The 22,084-nt window shown below is 40.9% G+C and overlaps 1 protein-coding gene across 1 annotated transcript in view; it reads right to left on the bottom strand.

Moving 5' to 3' along the window:
* SPRED1 (sprouty related EVH1 domain containing 1) overlaps positions 1-22,084 on the bottom strand; it is a 69,999-nt gene that overhangs the window by 2,775 nt on the left and 45,140 nt on the right. The window contains exons 3-5 of the mRNA XM_056850868.1: positions 15,144-15,312; positions 14,359-14,408; positions 2,847-3,005 (exon numbers count right to left, since the gene is read on the bottom strand). Of these exons, the coding sequence (XP_056706846.1) occupies positions 2,847-3,005; positions 14,359-14,408; positions 15,144-15,312 (378 nt within the window). The remainder of the gene's footprint in view (positions 1-2,846; positions 3,006-14,358; positions 14,409-15,143; positions 15,313-22,084) is intronic.

The raw sequence follows: 22,084 nt of genomic DNA, 5'->3' as shown, positions 1-22,084 counted from the left end.
AAAACGTTTTAAGTACATAAATAAATCCAACCCAATTTTAATACAGGAACACAGGACTGATTTGAATGTACATATGAAGTCGGAATATAGAGAGTATACATTATTTTTGTTTTTGATTTCCTATGTCTTAACATCTCAGATGGGGTTCATGAATTGAAAGAAAGATCGGTGAGCTCTTTGAAGCATTCAGACCTCAGATATGGACAAGACCCTCTTTAAATGATTAAGAAACAGGGAAGGAGAAAACAAGAGTTAGTATGATTCTAAAATCCTTGAAAGTAACCAAACTGCCATTGTAAATGTGAGCTCAAACTCACATTGCAAACTATCCTCCCTGCCAGTTACAATTCTCCTCATAAACTCTGCTTTCTGTGCTCCCACCTGCAGAGGTGACAAGGGACAGAGCTTTTTCAGGGTTGGGCCCTCACCCGCCGAATGCCCTTCCTACTTTTCTGGCACCTATTTGTGCACCAGGCCACAACGTATTTTTTTTACTTCTATTTTTAGCTAAGATAATTTAACTTCTAAAATTGTTTTTAGTTTCTAGCTTTAGGGCTGTTTTATGAGGATCATTTTAGGCTGCTGAATGTTTCATGCTATTTTTATGCATGGCCAGGTTTTTTTAATGGTTTGTTAATTTTAATTATTTTATGTAGTTTTATGTTTTTTTTTACCATGTTCTGACTTTGTGAGCCACCTCAAGCATATCTCTGGAGAGGTGGCACATACATTTTTTAAAATAAAAAACAAAGGAAGTTCTAAAAGGTGCAGAAACAAAAGCTACTTCTCTAACCCAGGCCTGAATTATTTCAAAATGCTTTATGAAGGAGCCATATGATTCCTGAAATACCTGATGAACAAATGCATTCGTAACTGAACTTAGTGGGATGGAACTTGTAGGCAGTTACCAAAGAAGGTGTTCAGTTAGCTGGCAACTAAGTGTAAATCCACAAAACCAAGGCAGAAATAACTTTTCCATAGCGTTCTAAAGCATTAGCTGGTGATGACAGAAACATCTTTCACTATTAATGAAAATAAATTTTGCTATAAAGTTTTAGTTTATGAGCAATGATTAAAAAGCAAACAATCCTTTCCCATCCTTGCCAAGGGCAAAAACAAGACACTCCATTATAGGACAGAGAAACCTTCTGCTGTAATATTTGAGATTCCTGATGACTTACTTGACTCTAAGTAATAAAAATTGTAATTGGTCACCTTTGTCAATTATGAAAATTATATAATCAGAAGGAGCATGTTAAATAAGGAAATTGCTGAAATGTTTAAGACGACACCGTCAATTAAACAGCCATATAAGCCTACAACATTTGTAATAAATTGCTCTGAACTCTGACTTATGTAACTTGGTGTAACTCTAAGCTTTTCAACACAGAAAGAAGAAGCTTAGGAAAGGGAGAGACTACTCTTCATAATTAAATCTCTATAATTAGATGTACCCACCCCGTGAGTGTACACTGGGGTATGCAAAAAGCCCTGCACAAGTTGTTTGCTCCATTGTGTGGTGGATGCACATATGAAAGTGGTAGTAGACATGGTTAAAGAATGTGCTATCAGGTTGCAGCTGATTTATGGTAGGGTTTTCAAAGCAAGAGATTTTCAGAGGTGGTTTGCCATTGCCTGACACTGCAGAGCAACCCTGGACTTCCTTGGTCGTCTCCTGTATACCAGTGTACACTGAATATTTCCCTATATCGCTACACTACACATCATGGTTGAGTTACCTCAGGATAACCAGGAGGACAGTGTGTCACTTAAAAGCACATCAAGGATGCTTGAGTATAAGCATGTATATAGCATGTTCTCTCAAAATATTTTAGAACTTTAAACATTAGGGAAGGGTACCCCATTGCTTTAAATGCCTGCCTGCATTTTAGTTCCTTAAACATGTAAAACCCAGTTTACCAATTATACATATATTTTATATTTTTAGCTGCTTTGGGGGCACAAGCACCCTTCAGTTTTACTTCCCGTAAAATCCTAAGATATAAAATCAAGAGCTCACAGGTTTTGGCTTGGCCTGTTAGCCAAGAATAATTTGTGGTTATCAATGAGCCCTCTGCTCCAAGTCCACTGCTCATGCCAAAGGACTCAGCGGAATCTCTCACACTGCTTCTGAATATCTAATGGTCCAAAGTTCAGATAGCATGAGATATCCTTTCCTGAGTTTGGTGTGAAAACAGACTTTTTTTCATGTTGTGTTAAACACCACACACAAATTTATGGAGGTTCCATACAATACTACTTGATTGTCAAATACCAACAGAAAAGCTGATGGTGAAGGTCCTGTGAAGTCATGGTATGTTTATAAACATTCTAACTTCTCAGGAGGAAAGCTGACCATAACTGCTATGAAGTGAAGGATTGTTTGGCCAGTAAAAGCTCCCACAGTGTCTAAACCAGGAAAGGAATAGTCAGAGATTCAGGGTTGTTTAACACTGGTGATTATGAAGAGAAAATAAGAGGGTATGTGGCAAGGAACCCTAGGAAGAGGGACACCGTTGCTGATAAGTGACTTGAACTTCCTGAGGGAATAATAGCCGGGGAAAGGTAATGAAAAGAGAGGCAGAAGAGGTAGAGATTTCACTTAGGTGTATGCCAATAACAGAGGTTGAGTGAGGAAAAATTCATGCAGGACTCGTTTACAAGAGAAATCTTATAAGGTCTAAGGGAAAGGAGATGGGGAGACCTAGAGCTAGGAAGCAAGGAAATACAAGACAAGTTGAATTAGATTTTTCATATTGAAATGACAAGTCAAATTTATATTAAATAGATTTCTTACTCAGGAACACACAATAAAAGATCTGTTTTCCAAGCTCAAGATTTATTACCTGGTTTGGCTGGCTGTGGAAGTAGGATATTCTTGAGTTCAAATCTTCAAAGGTTGAGGGTCTTATACACGAACCTTTGTAAGGATCATTGCTCACTATAGGTTCATGCTGGAAAAGATGATCTTTCAGTAGCAAACTAGATGTGTTTTCTGGAATTGCCTGGAAACAATAAGAAATATTTTTCTTTTTGCTGTACTTCTGATGGATCCCTATTTAAAGACATACATTAAAATCAAAACAATGCACACGGTACAAATATTTCAGTACAGACAAATGCCACAAACTATTTATTAAAAGTAACATCTATGTAGTAGCAAAATTATAGTTTTAGTTGGTACACATACCAACTCCTTTAAGAAATCTACTTAACAAACAGATCATAAAGATACAAATATATCCTAGTTGAGAATCAACATTGACATCAATCCAGCTCTACAATTTCCATGATTACATGGTGTGGATATGCGACCACACAAAATCCGTCTTTTATTTCCTAGTTGGCTATATATACGTCTAGGCAACAGTGTTGTGCAGAGGATTGCATATGATCCCTTTTTCAAAAGTGACAAGCAACAATTGGCACTAAAGCCATCTTGCAATTGGTCATTCTCTTGGCCACCAACTCTCAGCAGCAATTGCTTTTGGCAGATCCCTGAAATAGTGTAGTTTTACATGGACATGGCATGTGTTTCTGTCTCCTGTCTGCCTTACAGGTCCACCAGAGCAGGCAGTAGGTAAACACTCAAACCCTTATTTGTAAGACCACAATTAGGGCAAGAATTTCCATGGAAGTTAACTCTTCATAAAGGCCGGAAGGGATATTTTAGGCTACATGTAATGCTACTACATATGGCCATACTTAATGCGCAAGAAATTAATGCACAAATTTCTCTGGGAAGATATTATATGAACTGTGCAGATAGACACTGTACTTCAAAAGAGAGTCAACTGCCTCAAGCAACAACAGATTTACTCCAGAATCTCCTTCATAAGCACAGAAGGAAGCTATAGCTAGAAGAAAATAAGACTTTACCTGACTCAATGTATAACAACTAGAAAATAGTAGAACAATGGTCACCAAGAACACAATCATGTACACTCTGTGTTTCTCTGAGGAAGAGTAGGATAAAAGAGACACCAGCTGCTTTGGGATAATCTTCTAGAGTGGCCTGCAGAACTTTCTTTCTTGGCTCACTTGTATTGGCTTAATTTTAGCTTACCCTGACCTGGATGGCCCAGGCTAGCCTGATCTCATCAGATCTCAGAAGCTAAGCAGGGTCAGCTCTGGTTAGTATTTGGATGGGAGACCACCAAGGAATACTAGGGTTGCTATGCAGAGGAAGGCACTGGCAAACCACCTCTGTTAGTCTCTTGCCATGAAAACCCCAAAAGGGGTCGCCATAAGTCGGCTGCGACTTGACGGCACTTTACACACACACAATTTTAGCTTTGGGCAGGATCATTTTTGAGCAAAATCACCTTGCTCATTTGGAAAATGCTGTCTATTAATGTTTGAGTGTATTATTTCCCCCACAACCTTCCCTCTTACTGCCATGCTACTAAAATTTCAAGGGGAAAAAACCTTTCAGGGTTGAAGAACACATAGCAAAGTGTTCCAAAGATACCCAAGTAATAATTTTCCTTTCCTTTCCTTTTATCCCTTAGAAGCTCCTTGATCAATTGATCTTGAGCAGCATATATCTAATGTTGGAGGGATGTAAGGACTGAAACAAATCTTGCCACTGACAATGTAGCCTTAGGGTCCCTATCGCTTAGTAAAAAGGCATTATGTCAGTCACAGAGGCATTGGATTTGTATGTTAAAAGGGGGGAAATATAGTGCAATAGAAGTTCCTCGTAAAAGCGGCATTCCAAAAGGGCATGAGCTAATGAGTCAATAGAGCCAGAAGAGCAAGGGCAGATCCTGTCTAAGTATGGTATATTCAGAATTCTGCCCTGCGTTACCATAGAAGGGTTAGCATTCAATCTAGCCAAGCAAAAAGTTCTACAAAGACGAGGAGTTGTCAGATAATATGTATAGGCAGGCAGACCACGTGGAGGGGGTATTCGAAGAACTGGGATGAACAGACGCGATAAGCACGAAAAGTAGTGCTGTTATAATCGAGCTCTTTAATGCACTTTCTAATTTTAGTAAAAGCTTCAGTTTTCCCAAGATCTAATAACATATCCTGCGAGAAGCCCAACAACGATGGTTTCTCATCTAAGATTTTTTTGCCATGAGGATTTAAAAGGGTCATGCTTCAGAGAAGCTAGGAATCCCTCAGTGCTAAAGCACAGTTTAAGGTGTAGTTTAAAGGCTGCCAACCACGCCCTAGCTTCAAGTGACATTTGGCCAAACTCGGAACGAAGAGTAACGCCAGCAACACATCGAGGGGCATTTAGGAGTTTTCGTAAGAACTGAAGCAGTGGACGATCTATAGATTCACTGATGACTGTTATCCAGATGGCAACACCAAAGGGGATAATTGGGGTAATTTTCAGATTAAAAACCTGAATAGCCCCTGGAATATATTTGCCACCTTTGGTGTGAAAAAAGTTGACAATAGCACCAACCCCAGGTTTAATTTTGTTGGACACTGCTTTTTGATGAACATTCCAATTTAGGTTATGGGAAAAAAGAATGCCAAGGTAAACAAACTCCTTGACTTGATTAACCTCAAAGCCATCTAATACCCAGCGAAAAAGAGGCAGTTTTCTCCTCTTAGTGAAGATCATAATCTTAGATTTATGATGGTTTATTTTAAGACCTTCCCTAGAGCAGTACTCAGAAAACGTTTGCAAAGATCTTTTCAAACCAATTCTTGTGCGGGACAAGAGAACTGCATCGTCAGCATAGAGCAGAATTGGGGTGGGATGACTTGCAAGCTTTGGGGGGTGGCAGTAATAATTTTAGAAAAGTATATTAATCCATGGTGTAGGAAGTAACAGTAAAAATGGGGAAATGAGTATTAATTTTGGACAAATACCTGATTAAGCATAATGGTCAGATCGAATACAGTTCATTGTCTCCTCAAAATTAGGCCTTTCAGATAAAAGACAAGTAGCAAAAGTAGTGAACAAAATGCCTTTCAGTATGCAGTGTCAAAAGGTAAATGCACATATTCTTCTAGGGCAGTGGTCAGCAAAACGCGGCTCCCAAGCCGCATGTGGCTCTTTGGCCGGTTGAGTGCGGCTCTCGAGGAGGAGGTGGCAGCGGCGAGCTGCAGCTCCTCCCTGCTGTCGCCTCGCCTCTGCTCCCCCCTGGCTCGTGGCCCTTCACCAGGGGGCGGAGGTGCGGGGTCACGGCCCGGGCAGGCCGGGCCGGCTGGCCAGAGTAAAGGCTGGGGAAGCATGCCCCCTGGAGCTGGAGGGCGAGGAGCCGCGGGGAGTCGGCTGCGGCCGAGGTAGGTGTGGGGCAGGGCAGGGACGCAGGGGCAGGGACGCCCTCTGCTTCGGAGTCTCCCTCGCCGCGGCCGGGCTGGCACTTAACACACACACACACACACACACACACAAACACACAAACACACAGATGCACATTTCCCCCCAACCAAATTCTCAAAACTCTGCAGGGGGGCTTAATTTTGAGTTTGGAGGATGCGCATGGGGGAAGATGTGCATCTACGGAGCGGCAAAGCCAAGGCAAAACCTCCTGTGCACTTGGTGAATAATTTTGGGGCTGAAACTTGTCAAAGTGTTGCGGGGTGTGGCAACGCAAACGATCCGTGAACACATAAAGGTGCCTTCTACTGAATCGGAAGTCAGTATTGTCTACTCAGACTGGCAGGATCTCAGGCTGAGGTCTTTCACATCACCTACTTGCCTAATCCCTTTAACTGGGGATGCCAGGGATTGAACCTGGGACCTTCTGCATGCCAAGCAGATGCTCTACTGCTGAGCCACGGCCCCTCCCCTAAAAGGTCAGTGTTCTATGTTGAACATATAAACAGTGTACCTACCTGTATAGTTTAAGTTTAAGAAATTTGGCTCTCAAAAGAAATCTCAATCATTGTACTGTTGATATTTGGCTCTGTTGACTAATGAGTTTGCCGACCACTGTTCTAGGGTAGGGCACAAACAATGACTATGAGTTGTTTATCTGCTACCATCATTTCTCTGTAACACCTGAATTTTCATCGTTAACTGCATAAAAGTTGCCTAACTAATGTACATATGGCTTCCTGTCACATACCAGAGGAAGGCTGCTCAAAACATGTATGTGGTTGCTTTTTCTATCTCAGTCCCAGCATGTACAACAGTAACTGAGTGAAAATTCTACCTATGTGTAAATTAGTGGAAGCAAGGGTAATAATGGCATGTGACAGCTTTGCCTATTCAACTAAAAGCCTACCTTCTGAGAGGCAAAAGCTTTACTTCAGATTAAGAACAGTAAATACCATTATGTACAAAAAGTAACGTGTAGTGATCAGATGTGAAACTGTCCTTCTGACATCCTTTATAAATTTAATCCCTTCTACCAAGAAATAGTTAATAATGAGAATCACAATTTTGCTGTACTATATTATGGTGACCAGTTGTGACAGCCCACACAAGCACTGGTATACTAAGTATTCTGGAGCCTAGATAATGCATGGTTCAGTTGGCATATAACCATGAACAATGCTGTGTGATTGGCTGAGAGCTACTGTAGTAAGTCAAAGCACCACTGCAAAATGGTATGCAGCTGCTGAACTATGCAATCTCTAGACACAGCTATTCTTAGGATTTGCCAAGTTTAGGTTGTCTGAATTGACACATGGGTGAAAAGGATCACATACAATTATGTGGACCTGGTTTCGTTTTTGTTAAACTGACTTCGTTATTAGTGGAATTTTGCATTCAAAAGTCAACACATTTGATTAAATCTTTCATAATGATTTGGATACCACACATCTATACCATGTTTTAGTTCAGTGTGCATTTTCATAGGATGGTTATTAAACAGCCAGAAGATCAGCTCTGGAAAACGGAAACATATTAAAAGGTCTCAACACAAGTTACTGAAAAATAAGACTAACCCCCACCCCAGAAGCAGACTATTGGTAGAATAGACGACCCTGTGACCTTAAATATACTATTATATATGGTCTATATGGCACAATTACACATAGAGACAGACATATGAATCCCCACTTCTTTTGTACTGCCAAAGCAATTATGCACTGCCCACATTCAATATCCTTCAACCACAGTACTGGCATAGACTAGCCAGTATCATCTGTAAAGTAACCTACGCCAGTTTTTAATGCACAACGGAAATCTGGTTTGCTCCCAGCTGCTGGTATAATAATTACTGTCCTATGGTTGCTAAGAGATATTCTGACTTTTTTCCAAGACTATTAAAACATTTCTGTGTGCACAAGCAAAAGGATGCTGGGTAAAAGCAATAAAATGACTCCAGCTGTAGCAGGCCAGCAGAACTCAAAGCCAGATGACAGCTGTAGAGAAAATGAAAACCAGACCAAGATTCTCTCCTCTTCAAAAGCTCTTCTCACTTTTCCCAGTTTTACCAGGACAAGGCTGGCAAGACAGCCTGCGGCATGCTTCTTCAAGCATTGCTAAAACCATCTTCTCTCACTGAGTTGGTGATCTGACAGAAGGATAAGGGGACTGACTATGTTCTCCCATGTCTCATAGGACCCTACATATTTTTCTGCCCTTTTGCTTGTTTGTACCTTTCACTAGTTTGTTTTTTAAAGCTGCCCCCATCTCCCACTCAAATTATGCGCAGAGACTTCAAAATAACTTTTTGTTTTAGCGACTTTTGCATAACAGAGCAATTACTTTCAAATCTGACAGCTGTTTCCCACAATTAGTTGCACACTTTCTGTACTACATCCCGAATGCCTTCAGAATCTACAGAGTATTTTCCAGTCATTTATGGCAGAACATTCTCCATGTGCAGCACCTCCTAAAAGCACAGTCTGTATTAGAGACAATCTTTGTTACTAAATGAATGCAAACTGCTGAAACAAAACAAGCAGAAAGTGTCTTCTGAAGGAAGAAAAAAGAGGATGAGGGCTGCAGCCGTGATGCCAGTTTCCCCCCCCCCCCATGAATTCAATTCAACCAGACTTACTATACACTTGGGTGACATCAACCTCACACAAAATTTATCTCTTAACTCGAACACCAATGACAGAGTACTGTCTTCAGACACTAAGGATCAGAAATCAGTTAAAATGGCAGCTAAACATAAAATATTTGTGCAGAAAATGTTTTATACAGATAAAGTATTTATGTGGTGCTTTTAGGTCACCGTGGCATGATATTTTACAGGTCAGTTTATGGTAAATCACCCCTTATCTAGGATTTAATACTAGATAGGAGGCCCATGCATCATGAAGGCTTTGGTGGATGAAGGCAGCTTTGCCTGGAACAGCATCAACCTAAACTTGATGGGCAGTCAGGGATTCCCATGGTCCACTGGGAATCTGTGGCATTCACCAGGTGATTGCAGCTTAGACCCATGGCATTTATACTATGGGGTCCCACAGGGATCCATCTTATTCCCCATGTTATTTTTAAAACATGTACATGAAACTGCTAGAAGAGATCATCAGGACATTTGGAGAAAGGCACCGCTAATATGCAGATGACACCCAGCTCTGTTTCTTCTTAACTTCTGAGTTGGTTGGGTCTGTGGAAGTCCTCATTGGATTCCTTGTGAAGTTTATGGGATGGATGGAAAATAAACCAAAGCTCAATCCAGACAAGACCAAATTGCTGCTGGTATAGTATCTTGGAATTGGCTAGTAAAATTAGCATTGTAGCGTGCCAACATGCCCTACAGCACCTATCGTGGTGATGAAGAGATGAAAGTGACAGAGAGGGCAGAACTGCTCAACTCCTACTTTCCCTCAGTCTTCTCTTGTGAGGGAAATGGTGATCAACATGGCAAAAACAGAACACATGATGAGGGAAGAGAGTTGCGGCCTAGGATTGACATAGGGGTAGTACATAAACACCTAGTTTCTTTAAATGAAACTATGTCCTCAGGGCAAGATGAATTGCATGCAAGGGTACTAAACGAACTCATGGATGTAATTTCTGAGCCTCTGTCCATTATTTTTGAAAATTCTTGGAGAACAGGTGAGGTGCCAGAAGATTGGAGGTGGGCAAATGTCCCCATCTTCAAGGGGAAAAAGAGGATCTGGGTAATTATTGAGCCGTCAGCTTGACGTCTATACCTGGAAACATTTTAGAACAAATCATCAGTCAGTCAGTCCTTGAGCATTTAGAAAGGATGGCTGTGATTACTAACAGCCAGCACAGGTTTCTCAAGAACAAGTCATGTCAGACTAATCTTATCTCTTTTTTGGGGAAAGTTACCTTGCTGGATGCTGTAAACATAGTTTATCTTGATTTCAGTAAGGCTTTTGATAAGGTTCTGCATAATATTTTTGTTGATAAGTTGGTAAAACGTGGTTTGGATCCTATTACTGTGAGGTGGATCTGTAACTGGTTGACAGATTGTACCCAAAGAGTGCTTGTAATGGTTCTCCGTCCTCTTGGAGGAGTGACAAGTGGGGTGCTTCAGGGTTCTCTCCTGGACCATGTGTATAAATGATTTGGATGAAGAAACAGAGGGAATGTTTATTAAATTTGCAGATGATACTAAATTGGGAGGGGTATCAAATACAGTAGAAAACAGTCAGAATACAGGATGATCTTGACAGGCTGGAAAACTGGGCTAAAACAAATAAAATGAATTTCAACTGAGATGAATGTAAAGTTCTGTATTTAGGTAGGAAAAATCAAATGAATAATTATAGGATGGGGGAGACTTGTTTTGGCCTTAGTATGTATGAAAAGGATCTAGGGGTCTTAGTAGACCATACAGTTAACATGAGTCAGCAGCACGATGTGGTAGTGTCCAGATCATGCAAAGTGATGGAATCACTTTACTCTGGTCTAGTTGGACCTCACCTAGAGTATTTTGTTCAGTTTTGGATACTATAATTTAAGAAGGATATCGACAAGCTAGAATGTGTCCAGGGGAGGGAAACAAAGATGGTGAGGGGTCTGGAGACCGAGTCCTATAGGAAAAAATTGAAGGAGCTCAATATATTTAGCCTGGAAAAGAGACTACTGAGAGGTGATATGATAACCATCTTCAAGTACTTGAAGGGCTTTCATATAGAAGATGGTGCGGAGTTGTTGCCCCAGAAGGTTGTACCAGAACCTATGGGTTGAAGTTAAATCAAAAAAGTTTTTGACTAAACATTAGGGTTTTTTTTGCCATCTTCTGGGCATGGAGCAGGGTCCCTGGGGGTGTGGGGAGGATGTAGTTGTGCATTTCCTGCATTGTGCAGGGGGTTGGACTAGATGACCCTGGAGTTCCCTTCCAACTCTATGATTCAATGATTATTCCCTAGAAAGCCATTCATGGCCTAAGTCCTGTATGTCTAAAGGACTGCCCTCTCTTGATATGCCCCAGTGCTATAGCTATGCTCCTCTGAAGGTGCCGCCTGCAAATGGGTAAGATCGGCAGCTGCCCATACCCAAGTATTCTCTGATGTGGGAACATTCTTCCAGTCTGTGGAATGGCCCTGCCCTCAGGTTAGGAAGGCCCCCACACTTCTTTTATTTCAAAATGTAAAAGGGAATTCTTTAGATGGACATTTTTAACAAGGGAGTAGAGCTGTAGTAAAATGGATGCTTTTACAAAGGGTCAAGGGCTATACTTTTATTAATTAGTTAATTAATTAGTACCCCACCGTTCTTTCTAATGGGAAGCCAGAACAGCTTACATCATTCTCCTCTCTTCCTTTTTATCCTCACAACAACCCTGTGAGATAAATTAAGCTGAGAGAGTATGGCTGGCCCAGTGAGCTTCCATGGCACAAATGGGGATTTGAACCCAGGTCCTCCCAGATACTAATCCAGCACTCTTAACCACTACACCACACTGGTTCTCTATAGTTTATGACCCTTACTGTATGCATTCTTATTCTCACTTCATGGTTTTCTAATTTCTGCAAGTTATTTAGGATATTTCTAGGTCTCCTCTTCAGAGTCCTGCTTGTGGTGGCTTACAATTAATAATTTGTAATTCTTATATGTAATCTTATACTGTTCCTATTGCATTGTTTTATATTTTGCCATGAATTATTAGTATCAAAACATGGGCAAGAAAAAAAATCAAAAATTTCAGACACAGAACATAATTTGTAAACACTGTTATGAAAATGCTGCCAAACTGCCTTGACTTTATTATCGGATAAAGAGATTAAAAGCTCTTAATTAATCCTTCTGCTTTTAGTAGGAAAAAAAAATACTTAATCAGTTTGGTTAAGCTGAATGTTTAAAAGTGCTTTCTGTATAAAGTCCTAAAGATAGGGTTCCCTTTGCTCAGTGAATTGACATACTTTTTACAAATCACCGAACGTTGTGTTTTTAATGGCAGAATCACTGTAGTGGCAAAAACAGGTCTTACAGGTCTTTCCACAATTAAGTCAGCATAACAAGTATTATTATTATTATTTAGATTTATAGGCCGCCCTTTCCCAGCCAAGGCCAGGCTCAGAGCAGCTACACCTACATGGTAGCGCCTACATGGCTTCTAATGAACTGCAGGTGTGAGTGACATGAAAACCAGGAGACTGAGGCTCAATGGAGGCAGCCATACTGAAATAAAATATACTTCAGAAGCTGATCCCAACGTGGTTCTGAAATCATAAACATTTTTGCTCTCAGCATTTCCAGGTAGATGCCTTCTGAATTTCCTATCTCTAACACATGAAAATCTTATTCTCATTTTCTATTGATCTCAATCTGTAACCATCAGTTTTAATTTTTTAAATTTATTTAAATATTTTACCCCTGCCTTATCTCAGATTCAAGGCAGCTAACAAAATAGCAAAAGCTGCAAGGACACAAATGTAAGTGTCCAGCAACAAGTGAAAACCAACACATAGTTAAAACTCAGCCAAAACAGTTTACCCTCCATCAAACACCTTCTTGAACCATCTCACATGCTTTCCTGAGTAAGGCAAGTGAAGATATCTGCCACACCCACTCTGGTAAGCCATTCCAAAGGAATGGACCTACCACAGAGAAAACCTTTTTCTGCTGCCAAACAGTCTACCCTAGCTGAGGGTACCACCAGGAGAAGGCTGAGGAGCACAAGTGAGGCACTGGAGGGTCACAGGAGGTATGAAGTTTTTATCATCTCCACTTTACAGTCTTATTCTGCCAGTGGCCATACCGATACATGCCACTGCATCCTTGAGAATATCCTACTGTAACATGCTCCACATGAGACTATCCTTAGTCCAAAATATGTCAGCTGTCACTAGGCAGAGTCAATCACAATTCACATATCACATGCCGAAAGCCTTTTACCTACAAGCAGCATAACTATCTGGAATTCACGGTACTTCTTCTAATGCCATTTGGAAATGGTGAAAAAATCTGCACACGTTCAAGGGCATTATCACCTCTCAAATCTTTCCCAAGTTTCAAGGGTCTGAGGCCTGGCATTGAAACCAGGTTCTGGAACTAAGTCCTAACTAAACTGTATGCTCAAGGGCTACACAGTACCTGTATAGTTAGGCTAGCTAGATCTACAGTGTGCAGTAGTTATAGTGTCAGAATCTGGTAGACCCTGGTTTGAATCCCCACTGCCATGGAAGCTTGCTGGGAGACCTTGGGCCAATCACAAACACTCAGCCTAACCTACCTCACAGGGTTGTTGCAAAGGTAAAATGGAGAACAGAGCAGAACAATGTAAACTGCTTTGGGTCCCCACTGGGGAGAAAGGGAGGTATAAATGAAGTAAATAAACAAGTAAATAAATCTGGCACTGGAGCATTCTGTTTTCCATCCGTCATTTTGTAGGACATCTATTGTTTGTATATTCAATGTGCCTGATTCAAAGGTTCTCTTCTGCCATCAGTGGAGCCTTCCTCTGATATAAGGTACCTTCCAGCAACACAAGATTCTTTGACTGAAGAAAGGCTTTTTGCATTGGAAGAAGGCACCACCAATAACAGAATGGATCCAGCACCTTGTCTGTGAAGTCCCTCATAGGGGAAGATAATGAGTGCTTGCTTAGAGATACTCATGTTACTGCTTATACCTCACATGTTCTAGGACTGAACCTTGATGCTGAAAACAGGTTCCAGGTTTAAATATTGATCATGCTTAGTTGAAATTAAACTCTGCACTTAGCTCATATTCAAAGCATTTTTCTTTTTGTGCTACTACTAGAAGTCTACTATAATGGGTTCTGGGAATGAACTGGAGACAACAGCTTCCTCCATCACTCAATCCCAATGGCATCCACGCTGAGGTTCATTAGTACAGCTGGGAAAAACAGCAAGAATTCCCCCTTTAAAATAGGCAAATCTACAGCCCTGAGAATAAACAAACAAGAAGTCATCTAGTACACACTCTTCACATATTGGATTCCAAAAGGTTTGCAGTTCAAAAATACAAATAAGACCATCTTCAGAATTCCTACCATGTCTTCCAATGTAATTAATATAATGGAAGTCTAAAGCACTTACTGGAAAGCCATCGGCAGGCACTTCGATTTCATCATGTGATGTCAGACAACCTGAGATGGGAATGAAACAAAAATAAAACCAAGTAACGGTTAGGAGTTTCAGCAGTGATTGCAATGTCCTAAGAATGATTAATGTGCCAGAATTGTGCTTAACAGGAACTTAGCTATAAGTACTAACAGATTATGAACAAGCACTAACAATGCCCTATTAGTATAATATCACCGACTTAATTGTGAGTTAATAGTGTCTTTTTAACGATATTCTAATACTATATTCATATTGTGGTATAATATGGATTTTTATTTTAGTTGCCTATGTTGACTCAATTAAAAAAACAAAACAAAAATAGGTAAATCTGGAGTGTTTCATTTATATCTGGTTGATACTCTCCATCAGAGCTCTGTTTGCTTATTGCAATACTCAACATTTATGGAGTATGGTTATTGCAATCAAACATATAGTCATGCTACACACTGGGCATGATCCATGATGCATATTTCAAACTACACCACTTTCCATACCCTTACCCTTAACTGCTGTGGCTACTGCTGTCAAGCAAGGGACTACGGTGCTTGAGCAACTACAGGCAGCTCTTTCTTTCACTCATGGTTTAAACTGCCTTTCAATTCCAGAGTGAGAAAAATAACTTGCTACTGCAACTGGGTGGGGAAGGGGCAAGAAAAGCAACCAGAGCAGACCACCCCTTCAAAAGCTCCGGATAGCCTAATTAACCCTATCATAACTGATAATTTGTTAAGAAAAGATTCAGCAAACAATATCCATACCTTGAGAGATATCTTCTACAGCCCTACGAATACCTCTATCAAACGCTCTTGCATCAGCAGGACTCTGAAATGTCAGGCCAAATTTTTTGTCATCAATCTTCCAGTGATGAAAAGTTGGTGTAACCTTATTGTAAATAAGGTCCTTCTTTAACGTACATTCCAAAACCACCTAGGGGGGAAAAGGCGACTTCAGAGCAAAGTTTAACAGACAGCCTGTATGTATATACAACTAGTTTTAGAAAACAAGGTGCAACTCCTCGAACTGTTGCTTAATGTTACAATTAATTCAATCGTTTTTAAGACGGTACCATGTCATCAAGCAAAAATATTAGTTTTACAGAGGCTAACTGCACATTTTAAACTATGTAAACATAGGAGGAGAGTTCCTCTTATATGCAGCATTATGTATACATGCAAGCCTTCAGTATTTTAGATCCCCATAGGCAAAAGGCTTTAAGTGATACCTATTTTGCTTTCTGGCTTAGAGGAAGGCACTGGCAAACTACCTGTTAGTCTCTTGCCATGAAAACCCCAAAAAGGGGCCGCCATAAGTAGGCTATGACTTGACGGCACTTTACACACACACACACACACAACTGCACATTACATGCAAGCAACAGAGCTCAAGTGCCTTAAAAAAATTACAGAAGTGGCCTCAGGAAGAAGAAATTTGTAGCAGAGAATCAGCACTGGACATGTGCACCTAACACATCACCTGCCATTTCCTCACTTTCGACTGTCCTCTCCCCAGATGATTTTCCCACTCCGAGGTTCTAGATGTGAATCTGCATGGTCTTCCTTGTTTGGTCTAGAAATGAGTGGGAAGCATCCTGGATCCACAATCGGAGAAGGAGTGGGAAGCAGCTTTCAGTGGCAGATTCAGTGGTCATCTTGTCCCTCCCGCCAGTTTACCTACCCATCACTCTCCCTCCCCACCCCCCCAGTTTCCAAGCACTCTTTTCTTCCCAGCTCTTGGCCAAAGTTCAAAATGACTTCAAAAAATTGTATTTAGGAAGAACGATGCCAAGCAAATAAACGGAAACATTTAGAGTACATGATTCCTTTCAAATGTAGCATTCATGTTCCTTTGGTCTGAAAGCCCCAACAGACACAGGTTTTCCTGTGCCTCCCCCTTCTGGTACTTGTCTTCTTGTGGCTAAGATAGAATATTAGACAATAAGATGTACAAGTCTCAATAGGATAAGCATCTCATTATTAAGCCAGAAAGCAAAATAAATATCACTTAAAGCCTTTGGCCTATGGGGATCTAAAATACTGAAGGCTTGCATGTATGCGTAATGCTGCATATAAAAGGAACTCTCCTCCTATGTTTACATAGTTTAAAAGAGCAGCAGACCTGTCCAGGTTAGAGTGGAAGGTAATTGTTCCAAGTAGACTGGCTGGAGCCAGATCTCGGAAAGGAAGTATAATAAAGGAGGAAGTGTGCAATTATGTCAAGGGTGCTTTGTGAGGAGAAGGGGGGAGGGGAGAACCCTTTACATTCCAACAGAGATCTAAACAAGCTGGGTAAACAAGTCCAGAAATAGTCTGTCACTCCAAAGTGAAATCCATATCCTGGATGCTATCACTTTTCAAGATACCCGACAGGCTCTTTGTCAGGAACACATCAAGCAAATATTCTCATTCAAGAAACAATACCCAGCGTTTTGCTGCAAAATATTCAACTAAAATAAGGTGATTAAAGGACTTGACTATGTTATCATACTTCTCTTCCATGCTGGACAAATAAATCATATGTTTGAATTGCAATTTATTTCTTTCCTTGGCCTAATACAAAATTACTGAGTTCAGTCCATAGGTTCTCATTTACACCTGGATAAATTTCACTTTCAGCTTTATTTTTAATGCTCTGAGCTACCATGATGGCAAAGGAGCTGCTGTATGATGCAGTGCCAAGTTTGTTTAAATGGATGAAAAAGCAAATAAAATCACTTCCAAAGACATGATCTTAAAATTTGTTTTAAAGAAAATGCATCATGGTTTTAAAGTAAACTAACACTATGAGCCCCGTGGCGCAGAGTGTTAAGCTGCAGTACTGCAGTCAAAAGCTCTGCTCACGACCTGAGTTCGATCCCGACAGAAGTTGGTTTCAGGTAGCCGGTTCAAGGTTGACTCAGCCTTCCATCCTTCCGAGGTCGGTAAAATGAGTACCCAGCTTGCTGGGGGTAAAGGGAAGATGACTGGGGAAGGCACTGGCAAACCACCCCGCAAACAAAGTCTGCCTTGGAAATGTCAGGATGTGACATCACCCCATGGGTCAGGAATGACCCGGTGCTTGCACAGGGGACCTTTACCTAACACTATTAGCAGTGGAACATAGCAGAAGAGGCAGTCCTGCCAGTACATCTAGTGCCATTAAGGGTAGGTAACAGTTAGAACCTTGAGTTGAGCCTGGTGTCTGATCAGTAACCAATGGAGTGTTTGTGGAGTGGGAGTGATATGCAGATTCCACTTAGCCCCTGATAGTAGCCGGGCTGCTGGGTTCAGTACCAACTGAGGTTTCCGAGTTGTCTTTAAGGGCAGATCAATGAGAAGTGCATTACAGAAGTCTAGACTTGTGATAACTATAGAATGGAATCATGTGGCAAGGTCAGCCAATTTAAGGTAGGGGGCCATTGTCTGTGCTAAGTTGAGCTGGTAGAAACCAGGAAGATCCATGAGGATTGGTAGAATGCCTTTTTGGCAGCTGTGTCAACTTGCTTTTCCAGCAAAAAAGCTGGATCTAGCATCACCCCAGGCTCTTAACCAAGTTAGAGACAACTGGACTATATCCTTCAGGGACTTGACTTTCCAAATCAACATTACCTTCATCTTTCAGGACACATTCAGCTTGCTTATCCTTAGTCATTCAAATACAGCAGTCAGACATTAGTTCAGACAGCCTAGTGGTGTCAGAGTCAGGAAGTCACTACTTTCAAACTGAAAACTAAAGGATTTTAGGGCTGAGATAAGAATCTGCTCTGTTAAAAAATTCCAGTTCTGTATCAAAGAAACTCAACCGGCCACAATGTTCATTTGAAGTATATCTTCATAATCTGTGCAGTATATTTTGACTGCTGAATTTGAACAGCTTTAAGGAAAAGGTTGGAGCTCTTTCAGCTGTAGTTGGAAACAGAGGGAAGAACAGATATGTTGCAGGAAGAAGATGAGATATCAATAGCTCTGAAGAAAAAAATTACATGGGATGAAGGACTGAAGCCAGAGGCCAAATGATCTAAGGGGGAATCTTTTTACTGTGCTAAAGCTCCTATGTTGTTCCACTTTGGAGGTTTGATGAAGACAGACTCACTACTCAGTATAATGAAGCTAAGCTAGGTTGGCTGAAGCTGCCATAGGGCCAAACTAGACCTGATGGTGTCCTTGTGGGCACTGTCATTTAAAAGTCATTAAAATGCCACTAGGGTGCTATCCTGATCGGGCTGGCAGCACGGTGGACTGAGGAGCTCTTGTGTCTCCGTCTCCCCCATGTACCTTATTCAGTGCTGTAATAGGTGCAACCCTGCTGTGGCTGTTTCAGCACTTGAAAATGGGTGTGGAGGGGACACAAGAGTGCCATGCTGAAGGGCCCATAAGGCTTGGGCCTCCACGGCATTTTTAAATCACTTTAAATCACTTTAAACAAAGAGGAGTCTGTGGTGGCCACAAGAATGCTGTCACATCTGGTTAGGCCCTTAGCAGTTGTCCTTTCTTCAGCAGAAAGCCAAGCCCAGACAGCATCAGTTGGCTCTTCTCATTGTAAAGGAAGCCAGACAGAGAATCTCCATATAGAGCACAAAGAGAAGTTTTGGGAGAAATTGAGAAGTGGTAATTAGTTTCTCCATAATTTCTCCCAAAACTTCTCTTTCTCACTTAAGTAGCCAAACAACATAGCAAATGCTAAAAAGCTGTATAAAGAGGAAGGCAATTTGGGATGTTCTTGCATTTAAAATTATGAAATGTGAGCTGCCATAAGCTTGGATCCTGACGACCATTTCCACTGGCACAAGGGTTTCTGTACTTGGAGTAGGATCTTCCTGGCTCCTCTTTCCCATGGTAGGCCAACATTACTTCTGAAATCATGTTGCTAGGGGGGATCCTGTGCCCTGGAGATCAGGTTGGGGGGGGGGGCATCAGGCTCCCACAGGAGAGGGGAAATTATATTCCACACACAGAAGTACTTGCACCAGCAAAAAACACTAGTCAGGATCAAACCCATAAATTATATCTGTATTCAGAATTTTTTCTAATGCTTATTTTTGTGCAAATCACAAATGTCACACGCATGGCCGTTCTTAGTTGGTGGAGCGATTTGTCTGGTTAATTCCGATAACGAACGAGACTCTGGCATGCTAACTAGTTATGCGACCCCCGAGCTACAATACTGTATGTTTTTATAATGTTAACAACTATCCCTTTCCCTTTTTCCTTTTTTGTACCCCTTAAAAATGCAAGAAAAAAAAAACAAAAAAACAAACAAATGTCACACCTGTTTACTTAGAGCCCTTTTTAAAAGAAATGCATGCTAACTGTGCTCTTTTCTTATACAAGTTCAGCAGCTATTGTGGACCACTTAAATTTTATTATAAGAAACATTTGAATGGCATAGCTAAGACATGCTTTATCCATTAATTCAACCTAACAGACTTATATTTAAGGCATCTGGTTCACGTTCTAACAGGAATCTGATAAAAGGTGGATTGGGATTTTTTCCTCTATTTTGCAAGAAACTTTCCACCAGCTCTTCAAACCATAAAAATTATGAGACTCTCTCAAGGTACTCGCCTATTTCATCTATCTACCCTTAATTATTGCATCACTTGGTACTCCACAGAAAGAAAAACTGGAGGAGATTCTAGAGAGGCAACCACATCACTCTGGCTGTAGTGTTGCCCATGATGACAACAATGCATATACAAGACTGACTACTAAGATTCCCACTGCAGATCCACCCACTCTGTGCATCATGACAACATCTTAGGGCAGAGTGTGGGCAGAGCCACAACAGGTGATTGGCTCCAGACTCCCAAAGTTTGGATCCAAACTCCCAAAGAGTGGTTTCTGGTAGTTTCAAAAGATGGAAATGAAAGATGACAAATATCACATCTCTACAACTGGCTGCCTCTGCATCTTCCTCCCCCTTTGCTGTTGGCTTTGAACCTTTCAATACTACTTAAAGATCTGGTCTATGTATGCAGCAAAAGGATGTGGCAAAGTCCTGAGGTAGCAGAGTGGGCTGTATCACTTCAGGCTGCATGTGAAGAACACTAATTTTTAATTTTCCCCTACATAAAAAAATTCTCTACAAATCAGAAATTAGCATATCAACATGAAAGTTTCTAGCAAAGCCCTCTTCCTATTTTGCCAGTTTTCTACTTGCAGGGAACGTTATCATGTAGAGGAGTGTTACAAATGTGACTGACCACTGCAGCCTGAAGAGACACAGTCTATTCTACTTCCACATCATCCTACTGCCTATGTAGGACTGCTCTTAGTTTCCAATGGCACTGAGTCCCAGCTGCCATATTTCTTTTTGACACTGCACATGCATGGACACATGTGAAATAACACATAAAACAGCATCTGTGTCTATGAAAAGCTGAAACTATTTGGGGCAGTAAGTAATGGATGTTGGGCCTAAGGGGGCAGCAGGTCTATTAGAAAAATGGAGTTAACTACTATTTAGAAAGTAGCTCCAAAGGTTAACTTCTTACAGAATATTTCCAAGGACAACAGATGGGAAGAATTAGTGGCATGTACTCAAAAGGGCTGGCAAAACTTTAAAACCACCCAGAATGAAGTATCAGATTATCACACATGCAAGAATACCAGTGGGGGGGGGGGGAAATGATATAATGATCTGTCTTGCTGATGCTGCTACTGAAAATTAAGATGTTAAGGTGTTATTTATGAGGGGACATGTACTTAGCTCCCATTCTGTGTTTTTGCTATCTTTCAGCTCATTTAGATACAAGTTGCATCAGCTGGAGAGCATGCATAGCGCTTACTTCGTTCCAGTGCTTGCAGCAAACAGAGAACACCTACACACCTGAGACAGCAGTTACCCTTGCCTTAGTAGAGGGAACAAGCAAATCATCCAAGGTCTTTCCATTCTTCTCATTTCTCTGGAAGCAGCTTCTCTTCCCTGCTCTTTTCACTCTAAATTGTTCAGGTAAAAGAAACTGCTGCCCCAAGGAGGAGAGAAAGGAAAGATCCAGAAGAACAATATACTTCTTTTTGATATGGAAATCTTCAATACTGCTGTGTGGGATGACTAAGAGCTGGCTGTTGGGTGTGCACAGAAGTAGGTGAGCACTGCAAACACCTGTGGAGGACTACAATCCAAAAACAAAAAACAAAAAAACACAGCTTATTTTATAGGATACTGTATCCACTGTGAATCGTGGTAGCATCTAACAATATGCAATTACAAAAATTATATCTGAATAGCCACCACATTTTGGCCTGTTATAAGCAGTTATTTCACTGCTCCTACATTCAGATTTGTTACACATAAAGAGACCAAAAAAGAAACTGGCTACTTCATGTCATGGGACAGGGCTTCTGAAGATTCATTGGGGAAAATAAATCTAACAATTTTTAGCACTAATGAAAAATCATCACCCCTATATCCATATAAAGATATCATTGAGAAGTTGCTCTACTAGGACAACAAACACAGGAAACACTCTCACAGGATAGCTCTACAAAATAAAAAAGACTTATAATCCTATTTAGCTTCCATGGGGATTATTTAGGCCATAAATTACGCCATTTGCTATGTGGCTGGGGGACATTTTAAAAGTTATATTCTCTGAACGGTTTTTCTGTGTGGGGCTTCTGTGAAACTCATGCAAGCAGGGGCTGATTTTCCATGGGAAATACCCATGTAATCAGCATCTGCCCATGTGGTTAGGTCATTTACCCAAGCCATGTGGGAGCCA

The sequence above is a fragment of the Euleptes europaea genome, chromosome 6, assembly GCF_029931775.1.
Source record: "Euleptes europaea isolate rEulEur1 chromosome 6, rEulEur1.hap1, whole genome shotgun sequence".
NCBI classification, from domain to species: domain Eukaryota; kingdom Metazoa; phylum Chordata; class Lepidosauria; order Squamata; family Sphaerodactylidae; genus Euleptes; species Euleptes europaea.
The sequence above is the reverse complement of the archived record's forward strand: the minus strand, read 5'-3'. Positions and strand labels throughout refer to the sequence as shown.